The sequence below is a fragment of the Grampus griseus genome (genome assembly GCF_964374135.1).
Source record: "Grampus griseus genome assembly, chromosome: 8".
NCBI lineage: Eukaryota > Metazoa > Chordata > Mammalia > Artiodactyla > Delphinidae > Grampus > Grampus griseus.
The window spans coordinates 88,295,208-88,317,034 of NC_139002.1; the positions used below are offsets into that span (position 1 = coordinate 88,295,208).

General features: G+C 46.9%; 1 protein-coding gene across 1 annotated transcript in view; it reads left to right on the top strand.

Annotated features, from left to right (window-relative positions):
- PRR5L (proline rich 5 like) overlaps positions 1–21,827 on the top strand; it is a 70,990-nt gene that overhangs the window by 27,921 nt on the left and 21,242 nt on the right. Inside the window, exons 4-5 of the mRNA XM_082660382.1 lie at positions 8,255–8,303; positions 19,993–20,050. Coding sequence (XP_082516508.1) covers positions 8,255–8,303; positions 19,993–20,050 — 107 coding nt within the window. The remainder of the gene's footprint in view (positions 1–8,254; positions 8,304–19,992; positions 20,051–21,827) is intronic.

Here is a 21,827-nt window from a genome sequence, read left to right on the forward strand (position 1 = left end):
GTGAGGATATAAAGATCTTGCCACTACTCTCTCCATACTCTTTCACCCCTCCTTCTTCCTGGTTTTTTTTTTTTTTTTTCTCAGCAGAAATAAATGCTCAGAGATGAGGTTTCCGGAAACCAGAGATGAGTTATCTGCAGCTGGCCTGAGGCAGGAAACTCACATTTTCCTTCTCTCTCCAACCACCCTGCTTCTGTTCTTGTTGGGAGGGAGGTGTCATGAAGGAAACCCCAGAGATTTTCAAGGAAAGAGGAGGTTCCAAGAATTGAGCTCGGTCTCTGACAGGTCGGAGTTGAAACGTCCTGGTTCTGAGTCAGTTGGCTCTCTGAGGCCCGGAAGGGAGCGCCACCTCAGATGCTTCCAGCTCTGTGAGGGAGTCTGTTGACTGTACTGGGACCCACAGCTGCGGGCAGAGCTGGGAGGGGAGGAGAGGAGAGGAGAGGCCGGATGGAACCCACAGGCTGGCAGAAGGGACCAGGCTGAGTCAAGATTCTGTGCGGTAGTAATAACAGTAGACGTCAGCAGAACATTTATTTAGTGCGTGCCGGGCTCTGTGTGTTAACTCTTGTAAAACTCACCACGCCCCTATGAGCCGGGTGCCACTGTATCCCTATCTTACAGATGAGGAAATAGAGGCACAGAGGACTGGAATAACTTGCCCAGAGTCGCAGAGCTAGTTAGTAGCTGACCTGGGACTTGAACTTGAGCTTCCCATGTTCCTCAACACACAGTAAGTGGGCTGCAAGAGGCACATGCCTGGCATTGTCCAGATTTAGGCCTGATGCTCCTGGATGTGGATTCATGAACAGATCATCAGATGAGTGGGGCATCGTCTTCTGAGGGCCCTCGTTTGGGAGGCCTGCAGGCGAGATCTTCTCTTTTTGGCCCAGGTCGCTCTGCCTGGCCGTGTGTTGATACCTTGTGTCTGCTCTAGTTGAGAAACAGACTCATCTCTGGGGGCAGGAAGACTAGTTGAAGGGAAGTAGTGAATCAGAAACCTCTGGGATTGGCCCATGAAGTGGTCGGCCTGCACAGTGTTTGGAAATCTGGACATCCCACCTGAAGATCCAGGCCTCTCTGGAAAGTCTGCATCGGGCAACGCTGCATCTGGAACTGGTCAGTGGGAGCGAGGCCTGGCTGCTGGCTTCAGTGGAGTTTGCTGCAGCCCCACTGTCTGTGCCCGTCTGCTTCCCTCACTCACCTTACCTGCCTGCCCCTGTGGGGATGGGGGTACCACTGCCTGATGTTCAGATGGGCCTCTGTTTGAGTTGGGATCTGCCAGTGTATGGCCTCAGGGAAGGCTCTGAGCAACAGTCGCCTCATCTGCAAAATAAATTCCTACCTTAGAGGCTATTGGAGAATTCAAGATGCTTTGTGCCATCTGCTTAGCAGTGTACATGTGACATAATTAGGAGCTCTGGAAATGCTTTTTGTTGGTTTTCTCCATCTTTTTCACTGTCCCCACTGCCACCCACTGGGGTGCAGAAAACAGAGAGGTGTGAGAATCCTAGAATTTTATCTGAGTTACGCACACAACCTCTGATAGGCCCCCATAGAATGGGCCAGCAGAGGAAAGGGATGTTTCCCTGTGTTACTGCTTAAAAGACGCCACCTCCTTGAAACGTGTCCTATTGCAGAAGCAAGGTGGGTGATCTCAGGAGGATTTAATGATCAGGTTGGACAGGCACTGACTGACGAGCTATAGCGTCAGGCACAGGACCCTGAGGCCCCCTGCTGTTCCTAGACCATGAGGACGTCTGGCTAGATCCCACCAAAAGGCCTGGGTACCTGCGGCAGCCCCGGATTGCCAAATGGCACAGAAATACTTCACAACTGATATGGTGTCCCCATTCGTGCTGGCTAAACTTTAGCCCTGTGGCACCTGTCTCCAAGCTGTTTCATTATCCTTTGGGATTTTGCTGCCTTGGGGCTTTCCCTGTGCACAAGAGAGATTGTGGCTCACATCTAAGGTGATTGTCTACATCATTTCTGCCTCTCCGTGCCCTGCCTGCCATCTGGTCCTCCCTGTACCTCATAACCAGCTAGATCCAGCTTGGGCTGTGCCTCGTTTACCTTCAAGCCCACAGAAGTGGGAAGTTGAGTTGACAAGATGGTGCGGGGTGAGATGACGGTCTGTATAATAACAGGAAATCCTGTCATCTGGGGTGGTGTCTCACCCAGTCAGCCTGGAGGAAAAGGGGGTGAGATAGTACAGATCAGCGTGTGAGTGGTTCCTCATTTCTCCTTATTACTGCCCTTTTGGCTTCTGACTGAACTTCATGCCCCATTTCCCTTTTGGGTTGAGTCCCACATAAGCATTCACTTCCCATTACTCTCAGGTCCCCACTTCCTTCTCTTTCTAGCTCAATGGCTGATGGTGGTGACGGTGGTGATGATGATGGTGGTGACAATGGTGGTGATGGTGGTGATGATGGTGCTGGTAGTGGTGGTGATGGTGGTGATGATTGTGGTGATGATGGTGATGGTGGTGGTGGTGGTGATGGTGGTGGTGGTGGTGGTGATGGTGGTGGTGATGGTGGTGATGATGGTGATGATGGTGATGGTGGTGGTGATGGTGGTGATGGTGATCATGGTGGTAGTGATGGTGGTGATGGTAGTGGTGGTGATGATGGTGATGGTGGTGGTGGTGATGATGGTGATGGTGGTGGTGGTGATGGTGATGGTGGTGATGATGGTGGTGATGGTGGTGGTGATGGTGGTGGTGATGGTGATGATGGTGCTGGTGGTGATGGTGCTGGTGGTGATGATGGTGGTGGTAGTGGTGGTGATGGTGGTAATCATGGTGGTGGTGATGGTGGTGATGGTGGTGGTGGTGGTGGTGGTGGTGGTGGTGGTGGTGATGATGGTGGTGGTGGTGGTGATGGTGGTGATGATGGTGGTGGTGGTGATGGTGGTGGTGGTGATGATGGTGCTGGTGGTGGTGATGGTGGTGGTGATGATGGTGGTGGTGGTGGTGATGGTGGTGATGGTGATCATGGTGGTAGTGATGGTGGTGATGGTGGTGGTGGTGATGGTGGTGGTGGTGATGATAGTGATGGTGGTGGTGATGATGGTCGTGGTGGTGGTGATGGTGGTGGTGGTGATCATGGTCATGATGGTGGTGATGATGGTGGTAGTGACACTTGCTGAGCCTTGCTGTATCCCGGGAGCATACCATTCAAGGATTAATTCGTTTAGCCCTTGCAATAATCCTGTGGAGTGGCTACCCTTACTATCCCCAAATTCCAGTTGAGGAAACAGTTACAAGGGACTAAACTGTACAGTTAACTTGCAAAGGTTACTGTTGACCACAGGCTTCGGACCCAGGCGGCTGCCTCCAGACCTCACATTCAGTGAGACTTCTCTCCTCTCCATCCTGAGCTTGCTGCATGCCCTCCTCAGTAACCTCTGCCGTTCCATTTTCTTGTGTATAAAAAGCGGTTTTGTTTTACGCTTAAATGAGGAAATACATATACGTTGTTGACAATGGTGCCTGGCACTTAGTAAGTGCTTAGTAAACCTTAATTGGGAAAAAAGCTAGGCTCCATCCTAGGAGCAATTTGTTTTTTGTTTATTATTATTATTTGCTCCAATATGTAATAACTTTCCTATTTCCTGGGAAGAGACCCTAGGAAAGGATGGAAAAAGTGGAAGGAAGGCTGCCGGTTTCTGTGCCTCTGTGCCCAGGAGGAACATATGTCCTAGGTTTTGGGAATCAGGATTTCCATCTCTTCCGTATCTAGGGAACCCAAGCACGGGCTCTTCGATTCTGTTGTCTTTCTTCTGCTTTTCTCTTCTTTCTCGTGCTTTACAAGCTTAACAGGCAAATGTAGTGAGGATGGTTATAGGGTGAGTGGTCCCTCTGTGAATTTAGGTCTGTGCATCCCTAATGCCTTGATACTTTCCATTTTTTGGACGAGATGGTACCCCTGTCTCCTGGGAGAGGGGTCCCGATGGGCAGGAAGTCATTGTCTGAACTCTTCCATCCTTCTCTCCTAGCACCTCACACCACATCTGACACAGAGTAGGTTTTCAGTAGACGTTTGTGATTCGATGAATTAACTCATGGGGTCCCGATGTTCTATCAGTCACCCGTTCCTGTTTTGGAGGGAAGCTACTGATGAGTTCCCCCTGGAGATGGTACCTCAAGGTAGAGGGGTGGAAAATCCCTTTCTCTCAGTTCAGCTAAGACCAGGGTAGAGTTTTTGAGAAGTACCCTTGCCTTGTAATCCAAGTGCAAGCAGAATAAACACAGAATATAGAAATAGATGGTGGATCTCGCACTGTGGCTCAGCGCAGACTGTCCTCAGCTTGGCTCTGTCCTCTCCTCACCCCCCTCTCTCTGCATTAAGTTCTCGGGTTACCAGCCTGGGGTGGGTTTGCATTGGCAGATTCTCAGGACTTGTGGGATTCTCTGATCCCCTAGGACAGTCTGCTTCCTGATATTGTGCCCTTGATGTGGGAATGCACTCCCACAATTCCTTCTCGGCCTCAAGCCATCTGTTGGTAACCCTGATGGTGGTTATTGTTAATTCAAAAAAAATTTTTTTAATGTTTTTGAGTAGGATGTGTTCACAGTGTACTAAAAATTTATATATACAACGAGGTATGCATTGAAGAGTCTCCCTGCCTTGTACTCCAGAAACCCAGCTCCTACTCCCCTGCCAAAGATAACTTTTATTACAGTAGTTTATTGGTTATTCTTCCAGAGCTTCTTTACGCATATATGAGGAATATTTGTGGAAAAGCAGCGGGGGATACTTGACACTTTATACGAGGTCCACAGACTAGGGTCTAACGAGGTGGTTTGGTGTCTCTAGCACAGCGTTTCCCAACTTCAGGGGATAAAGTTTGCTAAAGTGTTTTGTTGCCCTACTGAATTTCCAGTAACAGCTTCAACCTTCTCCAGCCTCCTACTTGGGAAGATGGAGAGGAGGAGACACAACCCAGTGCATTTACATATAATTTTGAAAATGCATGTATGTTTTGTGTGCTTAAAAATCAAGATACTGAAAAAAAAAATCAAGGTACTGTATATTTCAGTTCAAAGGGTCTCTTGGAAACCAAATCATAGTTATGACAGAACAGCAAGTTAGAGCAGACTTGACAAGTGAGTTTGTTGCTCTCGTGTAAATAAAAAATACATATATTTTCTCTTCCCTTCTCACAAGGTAGCACATTATACACACTGTTCTGCATCTTGCTTCTTTTTGACTTAACGTAATGTAGATATTTTCATATCATTACTTAAGAGCACTTCCTTATTCCCTTTTGTTTTTTTATGGCTACTTAGAACTTCATTGTACGAATGAACCAGGTTTTTATGAGCACTTTATTGGCGCACATTTACGTTGATTCCATATTTCACCACAGCGGAAGTGCTGTACATGTATGTATTGACCTTGTCTAACTCGTAACATGTGCAGACAGAAATAAGACAGGATTTTGTAAGGGACAGGGTAGCTTACTGATTTACCCACCCAAGACAATGGAATGTTGACTTAAATGATTAGCTAGGGTCTATTCTGTTCTGATAATTCTGTACAACAATACCTAGTAGAGAGGGTTTTGAACATGGAATTCTCTTACAATACCTGCTTACAGTCTATTACATTTAACATATATAAAGCAGATTGCCACACCTGTGTGTGGTTCCGCTTCAGTAAAGGACTGAGGACCACTCTTATCAGTGTGGTGGGAGCACCTCTTCCTATCCTGCCTCTTTATTCTTATCCATCACCATCTTGCTGCCCCTGGTACGGCTGCTGCTAGCTTCTGGGTCCTTTTTGCTATGCCTTTGTCTTGGCAGTTGCAACAAGTTCACTCTTTAATCTCTGCTCCTTTATCAGCTGATTTCTGCCTCAAGCTTTGTCTTCCTGTAATGCCCTGCAGAATTCTGGCCTTGGCCAGAATTGCTGCAGTCCCGGCTGTAACTTAAGGGTTCCTGTCACTGCAGTCTGCAGCCTTTCCGTCCTCCCTGATAGGTAGGGGAGGAGATCTCTTGGATTCCTCAGCTGTGTAGCATCACAGTGCTCCTGGGGTACCACCTGTCTAATCACGTCCAGCCCCAGTTCACGATTGTTACTCCTCCGCCTTGCTCCAAGTGGGTTTCCATAGCTCTTGACCCTGAAGGCTCACCTGTACTGACGACCTCTGTCTCTTTCCATTTTACCTGAAGCATCTACATGAACACAGTGTCCTCCCAGCGTGGCTTCCTCGGGACACCAATTCCATAGCCTGCGTTTTAGTCTCAGAACCGTGTTGACCCCTTAACATTGTAAGTGCCCGAGATAATGCTTAAGAAACTGTTAGTAGTAGCCCGTTATGAGGACTTGTTTTTCCACTTTTTTTTTTTTTTTTTTTTTTGCGGTACGCGGGCCTCTCACTGTTGTGGCCTCTCCCGTTGCGGAGCACAGGCTCCGGACGCGCAGGCTCAGCGGCCATGGCTCACGGGCCCAGCCGCTCCGCGGCATGTGGGATCTTCCCGGACCGGGGCACGAACCCGTGTCCCCTGCATCGGCAGGCAGACTCTCAACCACTGCACCACCAGGGAAGCCCTGCTTTTCCACTTTTTGATGAAGCTTGGCTTCTTCACCTATGGTTTTGAGACTTCCCAGTGGCCATGAAGACTTTGTTGGGAGGTGCTTCTCTTTCCAGCAGCCAGAAGCAGCCTCCCTGCCTCTTCCTGTTTCAGGGCCTCCCTCTGGGGCTGCCCACTTGATTTCTGTGTCCCATCTGAGCGACGCCTCTGGCCTCGAAGACCAGCCGTGACCCACCTGCTCTTGGCCCAGTGACCGACGAAGGCTCCCCTGTCTCTGTCAGACCCACCCACATCTGGGTGAACCCCTGGGTTCTGTGGATGGGATGGCCTTCTGAGAGCCTGCCATTCACTTGGATCTCAAAGTGCGGTGTCCACCACAGATACGTTTTCTGTCCTGGCAAAAGGAAGGTATCTTCCTTGCTCAGCATGAGTTTTCAGCTTTCCAGGGCTCTTTCTGGTGCAGAAATTTAGATCTTAGTTGTTTCTTCTTCTTGTGACTCAGTCTTATTGTATCTATCTTCTGCACACTGTGGCATCTTGTTGTAACTTCCCGTTTATCCTACAGCGACACGTGAGAATGCATTTTTTGAGGAGTTAAAACCCGGCAGGTGTTGTCAGAAGCTTGAGTGTTTGCTCTTTAGTAACCGTGTCCGGTGGGATCCGTAAATGAAATTATTGGAAGTCCTGAAGAGTTTTTTTTTTTCCTGGATCCTTGGTTTTAGCTTCCTCACCTTATTTGGATCAAATTAAAGAAAGAGCAGTAGGGATAGTCCCATGATTTATCTCAGGGAGAAGGAGGTCTGGTGCCAATACCACCATGTTTTATTTTTATTTTTTAAGCACTTAAGACTCTTTGCACTTACCTCGGGAGTGTATCGATTAACCTGCTAGCTCTCCACACCCCTCCCCACAAGAATGTAAGCTCCCTGAGAGCAGAGACCTCGCCTGTCTTGTTCACTTCTGCAAGCCTGGTGCTAGAACAACGTCTGGCTCATAGAGAGCAGCTGAATAAATGTTTGTGCTGCATAAATAAAATCCATCTGTTCTCCTTTGAAGGACTTTTAAGTCCCTTTGGGATGGGCAGTAAGGCCACTGAAACCACGGTACCAAGCTCAGTGTCTCCGATGGATTTGGAGGCGAGACGGGGTAGGGTTATGCAAAGAGATGTTGAATTTGCAGAAGGTCTGGGTTTGAATCTTCACTCTGCCACTGACTTATTTGGGAGACCTCTCTGAGCCTCAATTTCTTTATCTATACACGAGAGATAATAATTGCTCCCCAACACACACACATACTTTGCAATACTTGGGTGAAGAATGTATGAAAAATGCATTTTAAACCGTAAAGTCTGCAAATGAGGGGGAATTACAAAACCATGGCCTTTCTCTTCCTTATTTTTTGCTGCACATGAAGCCAGGTGCCCCTGCCTGCCTCCACCTCTGTTAGAATTGGGATATCCTGTGGCTGCCCTCTTGAGATGCTTTATCTGTTAAAGTGAACTAAGGAGCAGATGCTTTCTAGGAGTTCCATCTGCCCCAATTCCCTAATGACCTTGGTGGGGGTGGGGTATACTGGCACCTAGGAAAGCACACTTCCGGCTCAGGCCTGGCCTCGGCCCCTGTGCCACTGGTGAGCACGGCAATTCACCAAGCATCTGTGAACTCCAGGAGCTATAGCATCAAGGGCTGCTTGACAGTTTTTCTCTCTTTCCAGGAGGCTGCTGAAGAGTGAACTTGGATCGTTCATTACAGACTATTTTCAGGTAAGCTGTGTGGGTCTGAGCTTGTGTTATATTGTGCACGTGGGTACATGTACCTAAAGGAGTGACCGATACTGTACACCTGGACATGGCTTCAACATCCAAAATTATGTATCCCGAGTTCCTACTACATGCTGGGCATTGCAGTGCAGCCCTACTGCGTGCTGGGCACTGCAGTGCAGTGACAGTGGAGGCGTACAGGGCAAGCGTGGTCCCTGCTCTTATGGAGACTATAGCCTCAGACAGCGGTTCTCAGGCTTTTTGGTCTCAAGGACCCCGTTACGCTCTTAAAAATGATCATTTATTTGGGTTATCTCTATGTATTTTCACCATATTAGAAATTAAGCCTGAGAAAATTTACTGTGTGCCTTAATTCATTCAAATAATAAACCTACTACATGTTAGCATAAACGGCATTTTTATGAAAAATAACTTTCTGAAAATAAAAGGATAGGAGAGTGGTATTGTTTTATATGTCTGCAAATCTCTACCTGCAGACTGGATCCTCATATCTGCTTCATAGTCAGTCTATTGTGATATTGCCCATCTGGAAAATATTGCACCTAGTCTCTGGAAAATTCGACAGTACACTCAACGGAGGATGCAAGGCAAATAAAAGCTTAGTGTTGTTAAGGAAATCGTTTTGACCATGTGGAAAAGGTCTGGGTGATCCCTCAGGAGACCCCAAACCACACTTGGAGAACTGCTTTCCTAGTGCCATTCCCTCCCACTCCGCGTATGGTACCTAATTGAGTGTAATGCTATGTCCCTTTAGCCAAGTTCTTTCTTGTCACTAAGCCTCTCGGTCTGTTCTGTTAAAGATAGAATTGAATCAGATAAGCTAACATCCCTCCTGCCTAGACACCGTTGTTAGGCAGCTAATGAGTTCAAGATTCCAGGTGCAGTCAGGATGGTTTCTAATCCACTGACGCGAGATGCCTTCCTGACTCCATCCAAAGACACGTGGTGGGAAGTCCCCACACAGATTTTTTTCAATAGTCAATACTATAGTACTGCAGGATCCATGGTTGGTTGAATCTGTGGATACAAAAAAACCTCAGATACGGAGGGTCAACTATAAATTATATGCAGATTCTCGACTACACGGAGGGTTGGTGCCCCTAACCCCTCGCGTTGTTCAAGGGTCAACTGTATACATATTTGTTATTCTAAAGTGTAATCCATCCCTTTTAATGGGAAGGTGACATAAAAATCCATAATAAATTGGTTTCAGGTTGGTGATATTATTCTGTATCCCAGGTGAGCGTACTTTTAAGACAGTTTAAAGAGTTTTTAGCTTTTAAAAACAACACAGGCATCCTTCCATTTTCCTTCCATAAATCAGGAAGCTTAAACTTTTATGTGCACTTTAAAAGAATGACAGATGTCAGTTGTCTCTCTCTCACATGCACACACACACCCACACACACCAGAAAATGACCACTTGGCCACTCTATATCTGGACAAAGCAAGACCCAGCAGAAGCCTGGAATTCAATCAGGGCAAATGTCTCAGCTGCTTGAAAGAAAACCCCTGTCCAGGGAGAGACAAACAAAGATTAAAAAAGAGATAATTAGTCACAAATGTGAATCATTTCAGTTGCCCTCGACTCAAAGGTCAGTCTTGTCCTCACTCTCTTCTCTTGCTGTCTCTAGTGATTGAGTTTTAAATCCAACTACAGAGAAGTGGTTTTTCAATCCCTCCTGGTGAAACCTGCCAGCCCAGCTGCCTTCCTCATTGACATTTAAAATAGACAGGGTTCTGTGTGGTTTCAGTCAAGTTTGAAATGTCAGTCATGTCTTGGCTTTGGGGGCTACCCCTCGGATGGGTGGGGAAGGGCATTTGGGTGGGGATTTATTTATCTGGAAAGCCCTGAGGTTTTGGGGACAGTAAGTGCTGCTTACAAAGTATGCCAGACACTTAACAGCTGGTAACCACATGTCATTTTTTATCGAGTGCTTAATCAGAGAAACTGCTTGGTGAATATCGAGTCTCTTTCTGGGGGTGTGGGGTATGAACTGGTTTTCACAGTTTTGAATCTGGGTTTTTCCTTAGTTTAAGGTGCTAGACTGGAGAAAAGCCTATCCTAGACACTGTTTATTAAAATGTAGGTTTTAAGTCTCATGTAGGCACAGAGCCTTTTTAAAAATGTGTTTGGTTCTCCAGTCCCTAGAAATTACCTAGCACATAGTAGATGCTCAATAAACTTTATTGGGAGAGAGGGAGGGGTTGCCCACCACAGATACATGAGAGATTTTAGGAGTTGCACACAATGGTATTAAATAACATTCGCCTTTGTGGTAAGTGTTTCCTTTCCTTATTTTCCTTTAGCACTTCTGATCGTGCCAGGGAGAGTCTTCGTTTGTGCCATTGTGTCTGTTACACTTCTGCAAGACTTGGTGATCTCTCTCGTTTAAGGAAGAGAGAGCAGGTTTCAAAATTAGTGTCTTCAGCTAGAAGCAATGTCTAATTAGGATTACATAACATCATTTTGTTGAGATTGAGTTGATCCTTGAGTTACATTCTATTTATGGTAAATGGTGTTGCTGTGGTTTCTTTTATAAACATATTTATGTTTTTAAAAAAGTGGATTGATTGAAGAAAAATAGTATACAAAGAATAATAGTGTATGTGGCCCTGGCTGTGACCAAGTGGTGAAGGTGGTTCAAGAGAGACTCAGGTGTGGAAAGTCCTTCGCTAGGCACCCTTGAAAATGGGCTGGTTTCAAAGCCACACCAAGAAGAGGTTTTCAGATGAAGAGGGAAATCCAGGAGGCAAGGCTGATAGAGGTGACCTCAGCCTTCACACTCAACTACCGGATGTAGTTTCAAGAGGGAAAGTCAGAATGGGCTCCAGAAAGAACATTCCTCCAGCAAGGAGGAGAGGGGAAGGTCTGGGGACAAGTGAGGAGCAGAACCAGGGGGGTGGACAGGTAAGACCCAAATGCCATGGACGTGGCTGTTGGGGAAGGTGACGAGTGGGTTCCTCCGTGTGGAGGATGAGATGGCCACCCCACCCCCACCCCGCCTGGACATCTGGACTCAGCAATGAGGTCTGTCTCCTGGGACCCAGACCCCCCACCCCAGAGACTGCTACCTGTAAAAGCCATCACCGTGGCTCCGCTTTTGAAAGTGAACATTCTCATTTTGCAGCTTTGAAGAAAGACTCACAGAAAGATTGTCTTCAGTGAAGAATAATGAAAATGACCCGAGGTGAGGGCAGGGGCAGAGCAGGCGGAAAGATGGTGCTTATCTTGTGTCTGCACACAGAGAAGACAGGCTGTTTGATTGACAAAAGCACAGATAGATTTCCATATGACAGAGGCCAGAAAAATCTTTGACATTTCCAGTATTGATTTTCCTTTTTCCTCCGTCTGTTTTGAATTGCACCCGGAAGGAAAATTGGGGTTTCCGACAGGAACTCTATATCCTAGAGACAGCTCTGCGGGGTAATTGGTTCCTTTTATCTTTGGAAATGGTTGACAGGAAATGCTCTGCATTTTTCTCTTACCTGATTAGGTGCCTTGGTGGTCCGGGGCCTGGGGATGCGAGAGGTGACAGATCATACTTTCTGTGCTCCTTCATCTGCTGGTTGTGTTGTGTCTGTCGAAAGCTTTCCCCCAAGCCCAGACAGTTAAATTATTTTTGGTGGAACTAGAGTTTCACTTGATACAGAGACTCAGTTTGTAGTCAGTGGCTTTGAATAAGATAGTACCTAAGAAAAGGAGAAATTTGGCCGCCATACTTGTCAGTAGGGCACGGATGATGTAAATGTTTGATGTAAAGGTTTCCATCTACTGCTCGTATCTGTGGCAGTCACAAGAGGCCACTTTCCCCTTAGCTCATCATTATCAGAGAAGATTCATTAAGGGTGTGTGGCATGTGGCAGGGAGCTGAAGGAGGGACCCACAGAAGCATCCTGGTCACCATGGAGTTTGAAACTGAAGTGCAGGGAGGTAGATGCATCCGTATAGGGGACACACGGCATCGTGTTAACTGAAACCCCGAGTGGATGGTAAAGGCTTAAAAACAGGCCCAGTATAATCTTTACTATTCTTTAAGATTATCAATCTTTATTATTAATAATAATCTTATTATTTAAGATTAATAATAATCTTAAAGATTATTTTAATAATCTTTAAGATTATTAAATAATAATCTTCTTTAATCCACCTGGGAAGGCTTCTAAAACAAATGGGATTCCCAAAAGGGGAAAAGAGATAATTAGGTGGGCAGAAGGTAGTAAGGCACAATTCCCATATACTCTGCTTTGAAGGTAAAATTGGGGCCAGTATACAGAGGGACTTGGAACAAGAGGAGCTGGGCTCCAGTGAGAGGACAAGCAAGAGGGGAGAGGATGATGTCTTTAGGTGAGAAGGTCATTAGAAGTTGCATCTTGCATTTGGCCAGTACTTGGAAGAGAGGCCTTGGGGAGTCTGTGAACATTGGGATGGCTTAAAGCTCCCCTTGGCTGTTGAGAGGGGAGAGAAAAGGTGCTAGTCTGGGGGCTGCCAGGAGGACCCCTGGATGCTTCAGGCTGCCCTCCTCGGCAATTACTTGAATTTTATGCAATTATTTGAATATTTTTATTGGACTTTCCTGCAATTTTATGAAGAAAAATGGAAAAATGAGTCTTGAAATTGATAACCACTGATCTTAATATAATTGAGAGAAGGATGGAGATCAATGGGTATATGCGGAAATGGCAACTCTTTGGCCTCATTGTACTGAGGTTATTACACATTCCGTTGTTAAGGAGGGAACATGTAGGTACAAAATGCTGCAAATATATCACCTGAAGACTAGCTCTGAAAATGAGGTGTAGTTAGGGATTTTATCATCCTTTTTGGCTCTGTGGGAACAGAACTCCCCTTGATATCAGGTAAGTGTCTGGGTCCACATGGGTATGTGTTTTCAGGAACCCATAATGGATGAAATTAGGTGACTTCCAAGTAGACTAGGCCGGAAATGGCAGGAGACAGGTTTAGGGAACCATTGGGGGAAGGGATGGAAGGCAGGGGTAGATGCTGGAAAAGTGGACACATCCAAATACGTGGAAACATCCAGCAACTCGGTGGCCATAAGAAGTAAGGACTGAGGTAGGAGGTCTGAGAAATATTTGTTAGACTTGGAAAGCAACGGGCGACCTTTCTTGGAGGCTGTTTCACAGCTATAAGGAAGACTAAAATAGCCATCATTGTAACAACAGCTAATATTTTCAAGCATTTATGTGCCAGCCATTGTTCAGCAGTTCTGAGCGGTTGGTTCTCAAAGTGTGGTCCCTGGACCTGCGTCTTCAGCATCACCTGAGAATGTGTCAGAAAAGCAAATTCTCAGGCCCCACCTCAGATGAACTGAGTCAGAAGCTGAGGGGACTGCGGCCCAGCCGCCTGTGTTTTAGCAAGTCCTCTGAGATTCTCATGTGTGCTCAAGTCTGAGAACTGCTCTAAGCATCCTTCCTGCCATGTATTCCTCCTGACAGCTGATGGGGAAAATTTCATTATTACCGTTTAGCATATACGGCAGCTGAACCTGGGTAAAGGAAGGTTATCCACAGTCATACAGCTAGTAAAAGGTAGAGCGGAGATCAAACCCAGGCCATCTGGCCACAGAAGAAAATCTTTTGGATTATACTTTAAATGTTAAAAATGCCTGGAAGATATCCCCTGAAAACCCCAGAGAAGAGAAGTTTCAGTGCTTTTAAATTTAATTTTACTTTATTTTTTTAGGATCCAGCAAAACAGACGTGGGACCATTTTCCTGCTTCCTTGTAAAATAACTTTGAAAAAAGCCCAAATTCACCCTTTTAGTGAATTTTACCCTTTTACCAGCGAAATGTGCTAAATGAAGATTAAACTTGTACCAAGTTTCAAATTTTCTTCATTCCCCATCTGGGGCTTTCTCTCTGGTCTCATCACACCCACACACACAGCCCCAGGACTGGTTTATTAAGAACTCTCTGGTCCTGGGGGTGAGTTGTGTTTATAAGACTTTTTGTTGCTTATCTAGGAAGGCATCCAGGTTCACAGGAAATGTAGACATCCTAAGAGATGATGGCTGTACTTTCAAAGTTACAGAAGAGAAAAAAAATGGAGGTGGCCCATGATTTCCATCACTGGCTTGGTGCCAACAACAGCAACTTTTGCAGACATTGCTATCCCTGGAAACAAATGCCTAGAATGGAATGATTGGTGAATACAAGTTCGCAGTAGGCAGAGTGACATGCTGCCAGACGCCTCTGGGATGGGAAAGAATGTCTCATTTGGGAATAGCATCCACCTGGGAGCCAGGTGGATGCCTTGCCAGACATCACATATGGTAGTGGAGAGGGAGACCCCAGGACAGTACTTTTGGAGAGGCGGAAGTTGAGAAGCTAGTAGCAGGATTGGGCAGCAGCAATGACCCAGCTGGATGGAAGCTTTGGCGGAACCCAGTTACATGGCCTGAAATTGCCAAGCCAGCTGCCCCCAGTATCTGAACCGAGTGGATCTCATCTACTTTCCCTTGTGGGCAAGGGCATTGAAAACCTCTCCAGCTGAGAGGGCAGAAGAGTGTGATGCCTAAAAGCACCAGCCTTTCTGCCAGGAAGGTCTGGATCCCAGTCCTTGCTAGAACACTTACTGGCTGTGTGACTGTAGGCATGTTACTTAACCTCTCTGAACCTCAGTCTTCTTAGTGGTAATCTAGTTGTAATCGTAGTACCTACCTCAAAAGGTTGATGCAGTGACTAGATGAGAGGACGTATATCAAGTGCTTTGTACAAAAAGTGAGCAGTGAATGAATGATAGCTGTTCACCTTAGTATTTTTTAAATCATTGTTGAAGTAAACCAGAGTAATATCCTGGGGGAAAGATTGGGACTTTGGATTCCAGCCAACCTGGGTGCAAATTCTGGTCTCACATTTGCTAGTTGCTTCTCTGAACCTCTGTTTCTTCATCTATATAAAGGGGATAAGTTTGTGGCAAAGGTAGAGTGAGGTAATGCATGAGAAGGGTATAATACAGTGCCTGACAAAGAATAAAACGATAAAAAAACTCCACCGTCATTCTTTGTGTTCTCATTATTATCATCACTGCTAAAGCATTAGAAGCAACAGGTGGCTGGCAGCCTTAAGCATTTACAGAATTCCTACCTTGTGTGGGAATAGCATCATTCTCCTCACCCCCTAGCTTGTTGGTTCCCCCTTTTCCTGAGTCCTTCTGGCCGGGTCGAGGAGGAGCCTGCTTGACTGAAGATGCATGTGGTTGACATTGACAAGCCCTGCACTACAGCAGCCCACCCTCTCCTCTGGCGTCCTCGCCTCGTCCTGCCCACCCTCCGTGATTACCCAGGATGAGCTCGGTCCTTCCAACCCACTGAAGGCTCCATGGTTTTGGATGCCTTTCCACAGACATCCTTGTTTTTTGCATTTTTTCTTTGAGCCTTGTTCTTCTGTTGGCAGCCCGTTTTTGATGTCTTAATAAAAACAGATAGGTCAGCTGTTTTTGACTTCCGGATCCTCTGCCACTTCCTTAGAGTGCTGTGTATTCCCCGTCCAAGTTCATTTATGGGGGCTGCATGAAGTGACAATGGGCCCATTTCCTAGGTGGCTGCTATTGAATGTAACTAGTAATGTTAGCTAGTTACGTTAACAAGTAACGTTAACGTGTAATGTTCTTTGGCTTGAAGCCTTTGGGCTGGGGAGGTGATGCGGTTGGTACCATCAGGCAGGGAGTGGGACAAGAGAAAAGTCAGGATCTTCTCCAGCTCGGTTCCCATACATTTTCTCAGCACCTTCTACAGTCAGGCATTTGTCTGGGGCTGGGAATACTGGCAGGTGAGGCCAGTGGGGACAGACACTTCGAAAGACAAACAATGCAAGATAGCTGTCTAAATCCAGGCTGGTTTTCTTTTCTTTTTTCTTTCTTTCTTTTAGGTCTCAGCAGCCTTAAGCCCCACAGATGTCCAGTTGGTGTGTCCTTAGGTGAAGTGACCAGCAGACAGGGTGGGCTTCGTAATTTGCAGGGCCCAGTGCAGGATGCAAATGTGGCTCCCACCAGGGTGAGGAAGGTACTCCCCTTCCCATGGACCTGTGGCCACAACGCGTCATGGACAGGGGGCCCCCAAGAGATTGTAACCTTGTTCTCGGCACATGCTCTCGGTACATAGCTCAGGGGTGGTCGAGAGGCCCCCAGCTGAGTCATCAGCACTCAAGCCAGAGCTCTGCCAGCCCAGGGCAGGGAGGGGGGGCTGCCACCAGGCCTCTCCCCAAGATGCCACAGAGCACCAGGGCCTGGGCCCCTGCCGACGCAACCCTGTCACCACCTTGGGAATAGAAGGATGGCAGTGGTGGGGCAGGGCAGGGGAGGCCAGCAGGGTGGAGAGCAGCAATGGGGGTGCGGAGCAGGGGCCTGATAATCCCTCCTGGGGTGACTGTAGAAGGCAGGACCATGAGTGAGCTGAGGCTGGGCCCCAGCACCGTGTTCCGTTTCCCCAGCAGGCTTCACTTACAAAACACAGATTCAAAGCTAAGACTATTAAGAAGTGAAGATGCACCTGCAGAGCATTAAACCCCAAGCATGAGGCCCTTCAGAGCACCGGGCCCTCAGGATTACAGGGCCCTTGGGGGCATAGGGGGCCCGTGTGACTACAGATTCCCAGGGGAGAAAATGATTGGCTCAGTTTGAGACCCAGGTGGGGTGGAGGGCAGGCACCAAGCCAATCAGCTAAGCTGAAGATGCAGGTTAGATTCAAATGGTTCGAGCATGCGAGATAGGGAAGCGGGGCTTAGAGCCAGGCTGGCCCAGAAGATCCTAACTCACTTAGCACATGCCAAATAAAAGATGGAGACCGTGCTTCTAGCTGCAGTTTATTCAACTGTAAAATGAGAGCAAAATCTACAAAGCGTAGGGGTATAAACATTTTCAAGATGCTTTTGAAAGGTGCTTTAGCTTCCTGGAAAATATGTCCACCTAAAAATTATGGAAACTGTATGTGACCTGTTGATTTGGACCACAGGGCTGGGGAGAGGGGAGAATGACTAGATGATTTTTAAGGCCCCTTTTAAGTTTTTGTTACTGTTATTTTGGTCTAAGCTACAGAATTTCTATGCCGTGTATCATGAGAAATTTTAAAATGAATGTTTTCCATTTCTCCATAGTACACAAATAACTTCTTCTCCTTGAAAAAAATTTCTTTTTTTGCCCCAAATGTCTCCTTGAAGGGGGAAGACATAGAAAAGAGGAGGAAGGAGAACCTAGGCCACTTTTTAAAGTTTATGTCGTAAGATGCAAAGTAGTTTTTATCAAATGAAAATAAATACCATTTTTAAAATAAGAGCAAGGTGTACAAATGCATAGGGGTGTTAGAATTTTAAGGACCTGTCACTCCTGTCAGAGACTCACTGTCTCTCCTCTTACAAATATTCTCTTATCTTGATTTCTTAAAACCAAAGAATGGTCTGTAACATCAAAACAGGCAATATATACTCAATATTTATTAGCTTCTCCTATGATCTAGGCACTGTTCTCAGAGCCAGGGGGACTAAATTAAGTGGTCCTCACTCCTAAGGACCTAAAATCCTAACACATAGGATATAGGGTTTGAATTAATTTCCGTTATTAACTAATGATATAACCTGGACTAGGCTTTTATTTCTCTCAGTGCCTTGGTTAGCCCCCCCTACCTTTAAAATGTAGATAATTACAGTGATGGAACAAAATTATGCGTCGTAGGGAGGAGTCTCTCTTATATTTGTAGGTGCATCTCAGAAACATGAAATTAAGGAGGGTTTGTAGGTGTTCTGGAAGAAGGCTGAGGTGTCCGTGTTGGCAGTAGAGGCGGTGACAGAGAACAATGCATGAGGAGTCCTTGCACGGAGTGCCAAGGGGACTCCCTGAGGCCCTCGTCTGGGCCAGTGAAAGGGACCCGGGCAGACACTTCAGACCTCAATTGGGATCTTTGCTCAGAACCATTCAGGGGGAGTGACTGCCATCTGGAAACACCTCCACCGTCCATTCCTGCCCAGCTCGGTGGCACAAAGTCCTGATTTGGATCGTTTCAGTTTGGTGCTGTGGTGTTTTCTTGCTGCTGGGATTCGTGTGCTCGGCTAGAAGGTAGAGAACACAGAGTTTCACCTTAAGTACCTGTCTGTTCCATGATTCCTAGTAAAGGAATTGATTTTTTTTTCCCCTTTAACAGAGTTGGTAGACTCCTATAGGATGTCACTCTAACTTTGAGTTGGGGTTCCATCTTGAAACTGAAGGGTGGCCAATTACTTTTTAAATTAGGTTATAGCTTGTGAATTTTCATAGGATCTATAAACTCTGGTGTATATGTATTAGTCACAGGAATGTGATAGTACCTTTGATCAAATACTTTAATATATTTGATGTAAGTCCATTCATTACTGACTCTCTTTACCTCCCACTCCTTTTGTGAAGATAGCTGGGCTAAAAGAGCAACTCTTGTCATCACTACCCAATTCCACTGATTACTGGGAACATAAAACACCGTGTGTGTTTTTGTGTGTGTGTGTGTGTATTTATAATGGTTAATTATTATAAGAACTTTATGATAATTGCTGTTGTGACGCCGTGTTGTAGATGAGGGACTCAAGACTCAGGGAAATGAAGTCCAAGGTCACACAGCTAGAAAGTCGCTGAGCTGGGACTTGAACCCCTGTCTGATGTCCAGGTTCTTTCTTCTCTGCCATGTATGCTCTCATCATCACCGTAACAGGGTTTAGGGTTTTATAAAGGAGAGTACTAAGAAACGCATTAGGTTTGGGGTAGGATATATACCACTGTGTACCCCCTACCCTATAAGCATAGGCCTTTGCTAATCTAAAGATGTGTGGTGAGTGGGGAGGCATTCTTACTCTCTGAGCTTCTGTGACCTTTGGAGGGGCTGCCCGCGTCATGTGGGACCAGCTGTAGCCTTCTGAGGGAAGGAGGGGTCTGGGTGGGAAGACTTGCTGGAAGGCAGCAAAGCAGAGTGGGCAGAACATGGCTTGTGCAGATAGGAAGACCAGCTCTGCGTCCTGTGCTCCAGCCTCTCCCCTGACCATCAGTGAAGTCAGGGTAATGGCACCAACTTGACCGGACTGTTGGGAGGGTCAGAATTAGATGAGCTGAAGAATATAAACGCTCTGATACGTGCAAAACACTCAGCAATTGTTAGTTGTAATTGCAAAGGGACTTCCTCTTTCCACAACTTTCCCACGCACACGCTCATTGACAGACCCACACTCACTGCTGCTTAAAATCTTGTGGGCAGTCTCTTTCATGCTAGCGTGAGAGATTTAGCATTTTTATAAAAAATCATTTTTATAAAACAAATCCATTATTTCTGCATGATTTCCCATTGCCTCCGTGCTCCCTTTTCTGAGTTTGACTCGAAGGGCTTGAAGGACATTGGGTGTCTGCCCTAGTCCTTCCAGAGAATTCAGCCAAGCTTGGGGCAGCCCATTCCCTGGTCGGAGGGACGGGGATGGCACTTGGGTTTGGCTCTCGTCTCCTTCCTTTGCTTTGGGCTGTCTCACTGATGCCTCCGGAAGCCTCGGCCTTCCTAGAGGATAGAAGGCTTTTTCAGCCTGGAGGCTTGAGCAGCGCCCGAGTGCCTGGAACCCTGTGCCCTCGCCCACTGGGAGTGGATCTGGGTTTGTCACGCGGTGAAGTAGCCCAACTCTTGTGTCCTTTGTTCTCTTTCGGCAGAACCAGCTTCTAGCAAAAGGACTGCTGTTTGTGGAGGAGAAGATTAAGCTGTGTGAAGGCAAGTACAAGGCGGCCCCCGTCCAGCGGGCCCCTGACTCAGCCTTTTATGCTCGGATAGCTGGAACGCTTCTGTCCAAGAGAGGCGCGTGCCTCACCCCGGCCGCCCCTTCTCCAGCTAGGGGGCAGCATTTCCGCCCGAGTTCGCCACTCCCAGCAATGCAAGTCAGACTGTGTTTTGGGAACTGAGGGGGAATTAGGGTGGCCTCTTTGGAGACCCCCGTTAAGGGGGGTTTTCATGGGATGCATGCTGGTGGTCTCCTTTGAAGGGACAACTTATACTGCAGATCCTGCCACGCTGTTCCCTCTGGTTTGATCCAGGCTATTTCCTATTGGCCTTTGTATAATACTGTTTCTTGAGGTGGTGCATGTCAGGAGGCCAACCCACTTGAGGGACAGGAGGCTAAGCAGGCACCTACTCAATGGGGGGTGATTTACTAAACATAGAAAAGGGCTCCCCTGGTGGCGCAGTGGTTGAGAGTCCGCCTGCCAATGCAGGGAACGTGGGTTCGTGCCCCGGTCCGGGAAGATCCCACATGCCGCGGAGCGGCTGGGCCCATGAGCCATGGCCACTGAGCCTGCGCATCCGGAGCCTGTGCTCCGCAACAGGAGAGGCCACAGCAGTGAGAGGCCCGCGTACCACAAAAAAAAAAAAAAAAAAAAAAGTGTTAGAGTCAAGCTAGCAGGATAGAAAGGCACTGAATGGATCTGGGAGGTGGTCAAAGGCAAGAGTCGGCCGACCCCATGGCTCCACCAACGGCTAATCTCAGCTCCCACCGATGTGGATCCTGGTGCAGCTCACCATCTACTTCTTGGGTAACTTTTGGCAAGTTTCTCGTTTCTTTGAGCCTTGGTTTTTTAAAATAATTTTTAAAATGATAAAATGGGACTAGGGATCGTAGGGAGTATAAGAAGTATAACTGGCATAGCTCCATACCTGGCACATAGTAGGTAAGCAAACTGGTTCCTTCCTTTTTTTTTTTTTGTTTTCCTATTCCAGCCTAGAGACCTCCATCTGTAGGTCAAGTTTACTTCTAGATTCAGACTTATCAGGCAGTAGGTCATTCCTTTTTTCTTCCCCTTCCCTGGGAGAGACACTTGTGTCCAGTGAAGTGTCTCCTAGAAAGACAAAGTAGGAAGAAACATGAGAAATGGACACTGCAAGGTCCCAGTGCCCAGCACACAGTGAGTGCTCACCAAACCTTTGGAAAATGAGAGGTTTGAAATTAACCTCTGTCTATTCAAGAACTGACTGAGCCTGCAGCCTTGTTTCCCTCCAATGCAACTACGCTGAGATTTTTTCAACCTTAGAGATACCCAGTAACCCGAGGCCTTATTTTTGAGTGACCGGCTTTGACAAGAGCTTCGTGGCCCTTTTGCGTGTTGGAGTTAGGCTAGTACACCAGTGTGAAAGGTGGCTGCCTGCCCGGTAGTAAGTCGTTTGGAGTTATTCCGTGCTCCTGGAAATGCGGAAGGCCAGCATTATGAAAGAGATGCTGAGCAAAACCAGAGTGTCAAGGACCCTTAAAAGGGAAAGTTGACTGTGTGTCATCCAAGTGACACTTAACATAGCTACGTTCAGAGTGAAAACTCAGGCACAGAGCTAGACGGGATAAACAAAGGGCATCCAAGTTTCTGTGTTTCTGCCCCAAAGCATGACTAGAGAGCAGTGGGCCGGGATATTCTTGCTGGGTCCCTTCTTGTCCTGGGGTCTGGGTGGCAAGGTTCTTTCTGCACAGTGAAGGGGCAGGTGGGAACCTATAAGGGTCTTTCACATC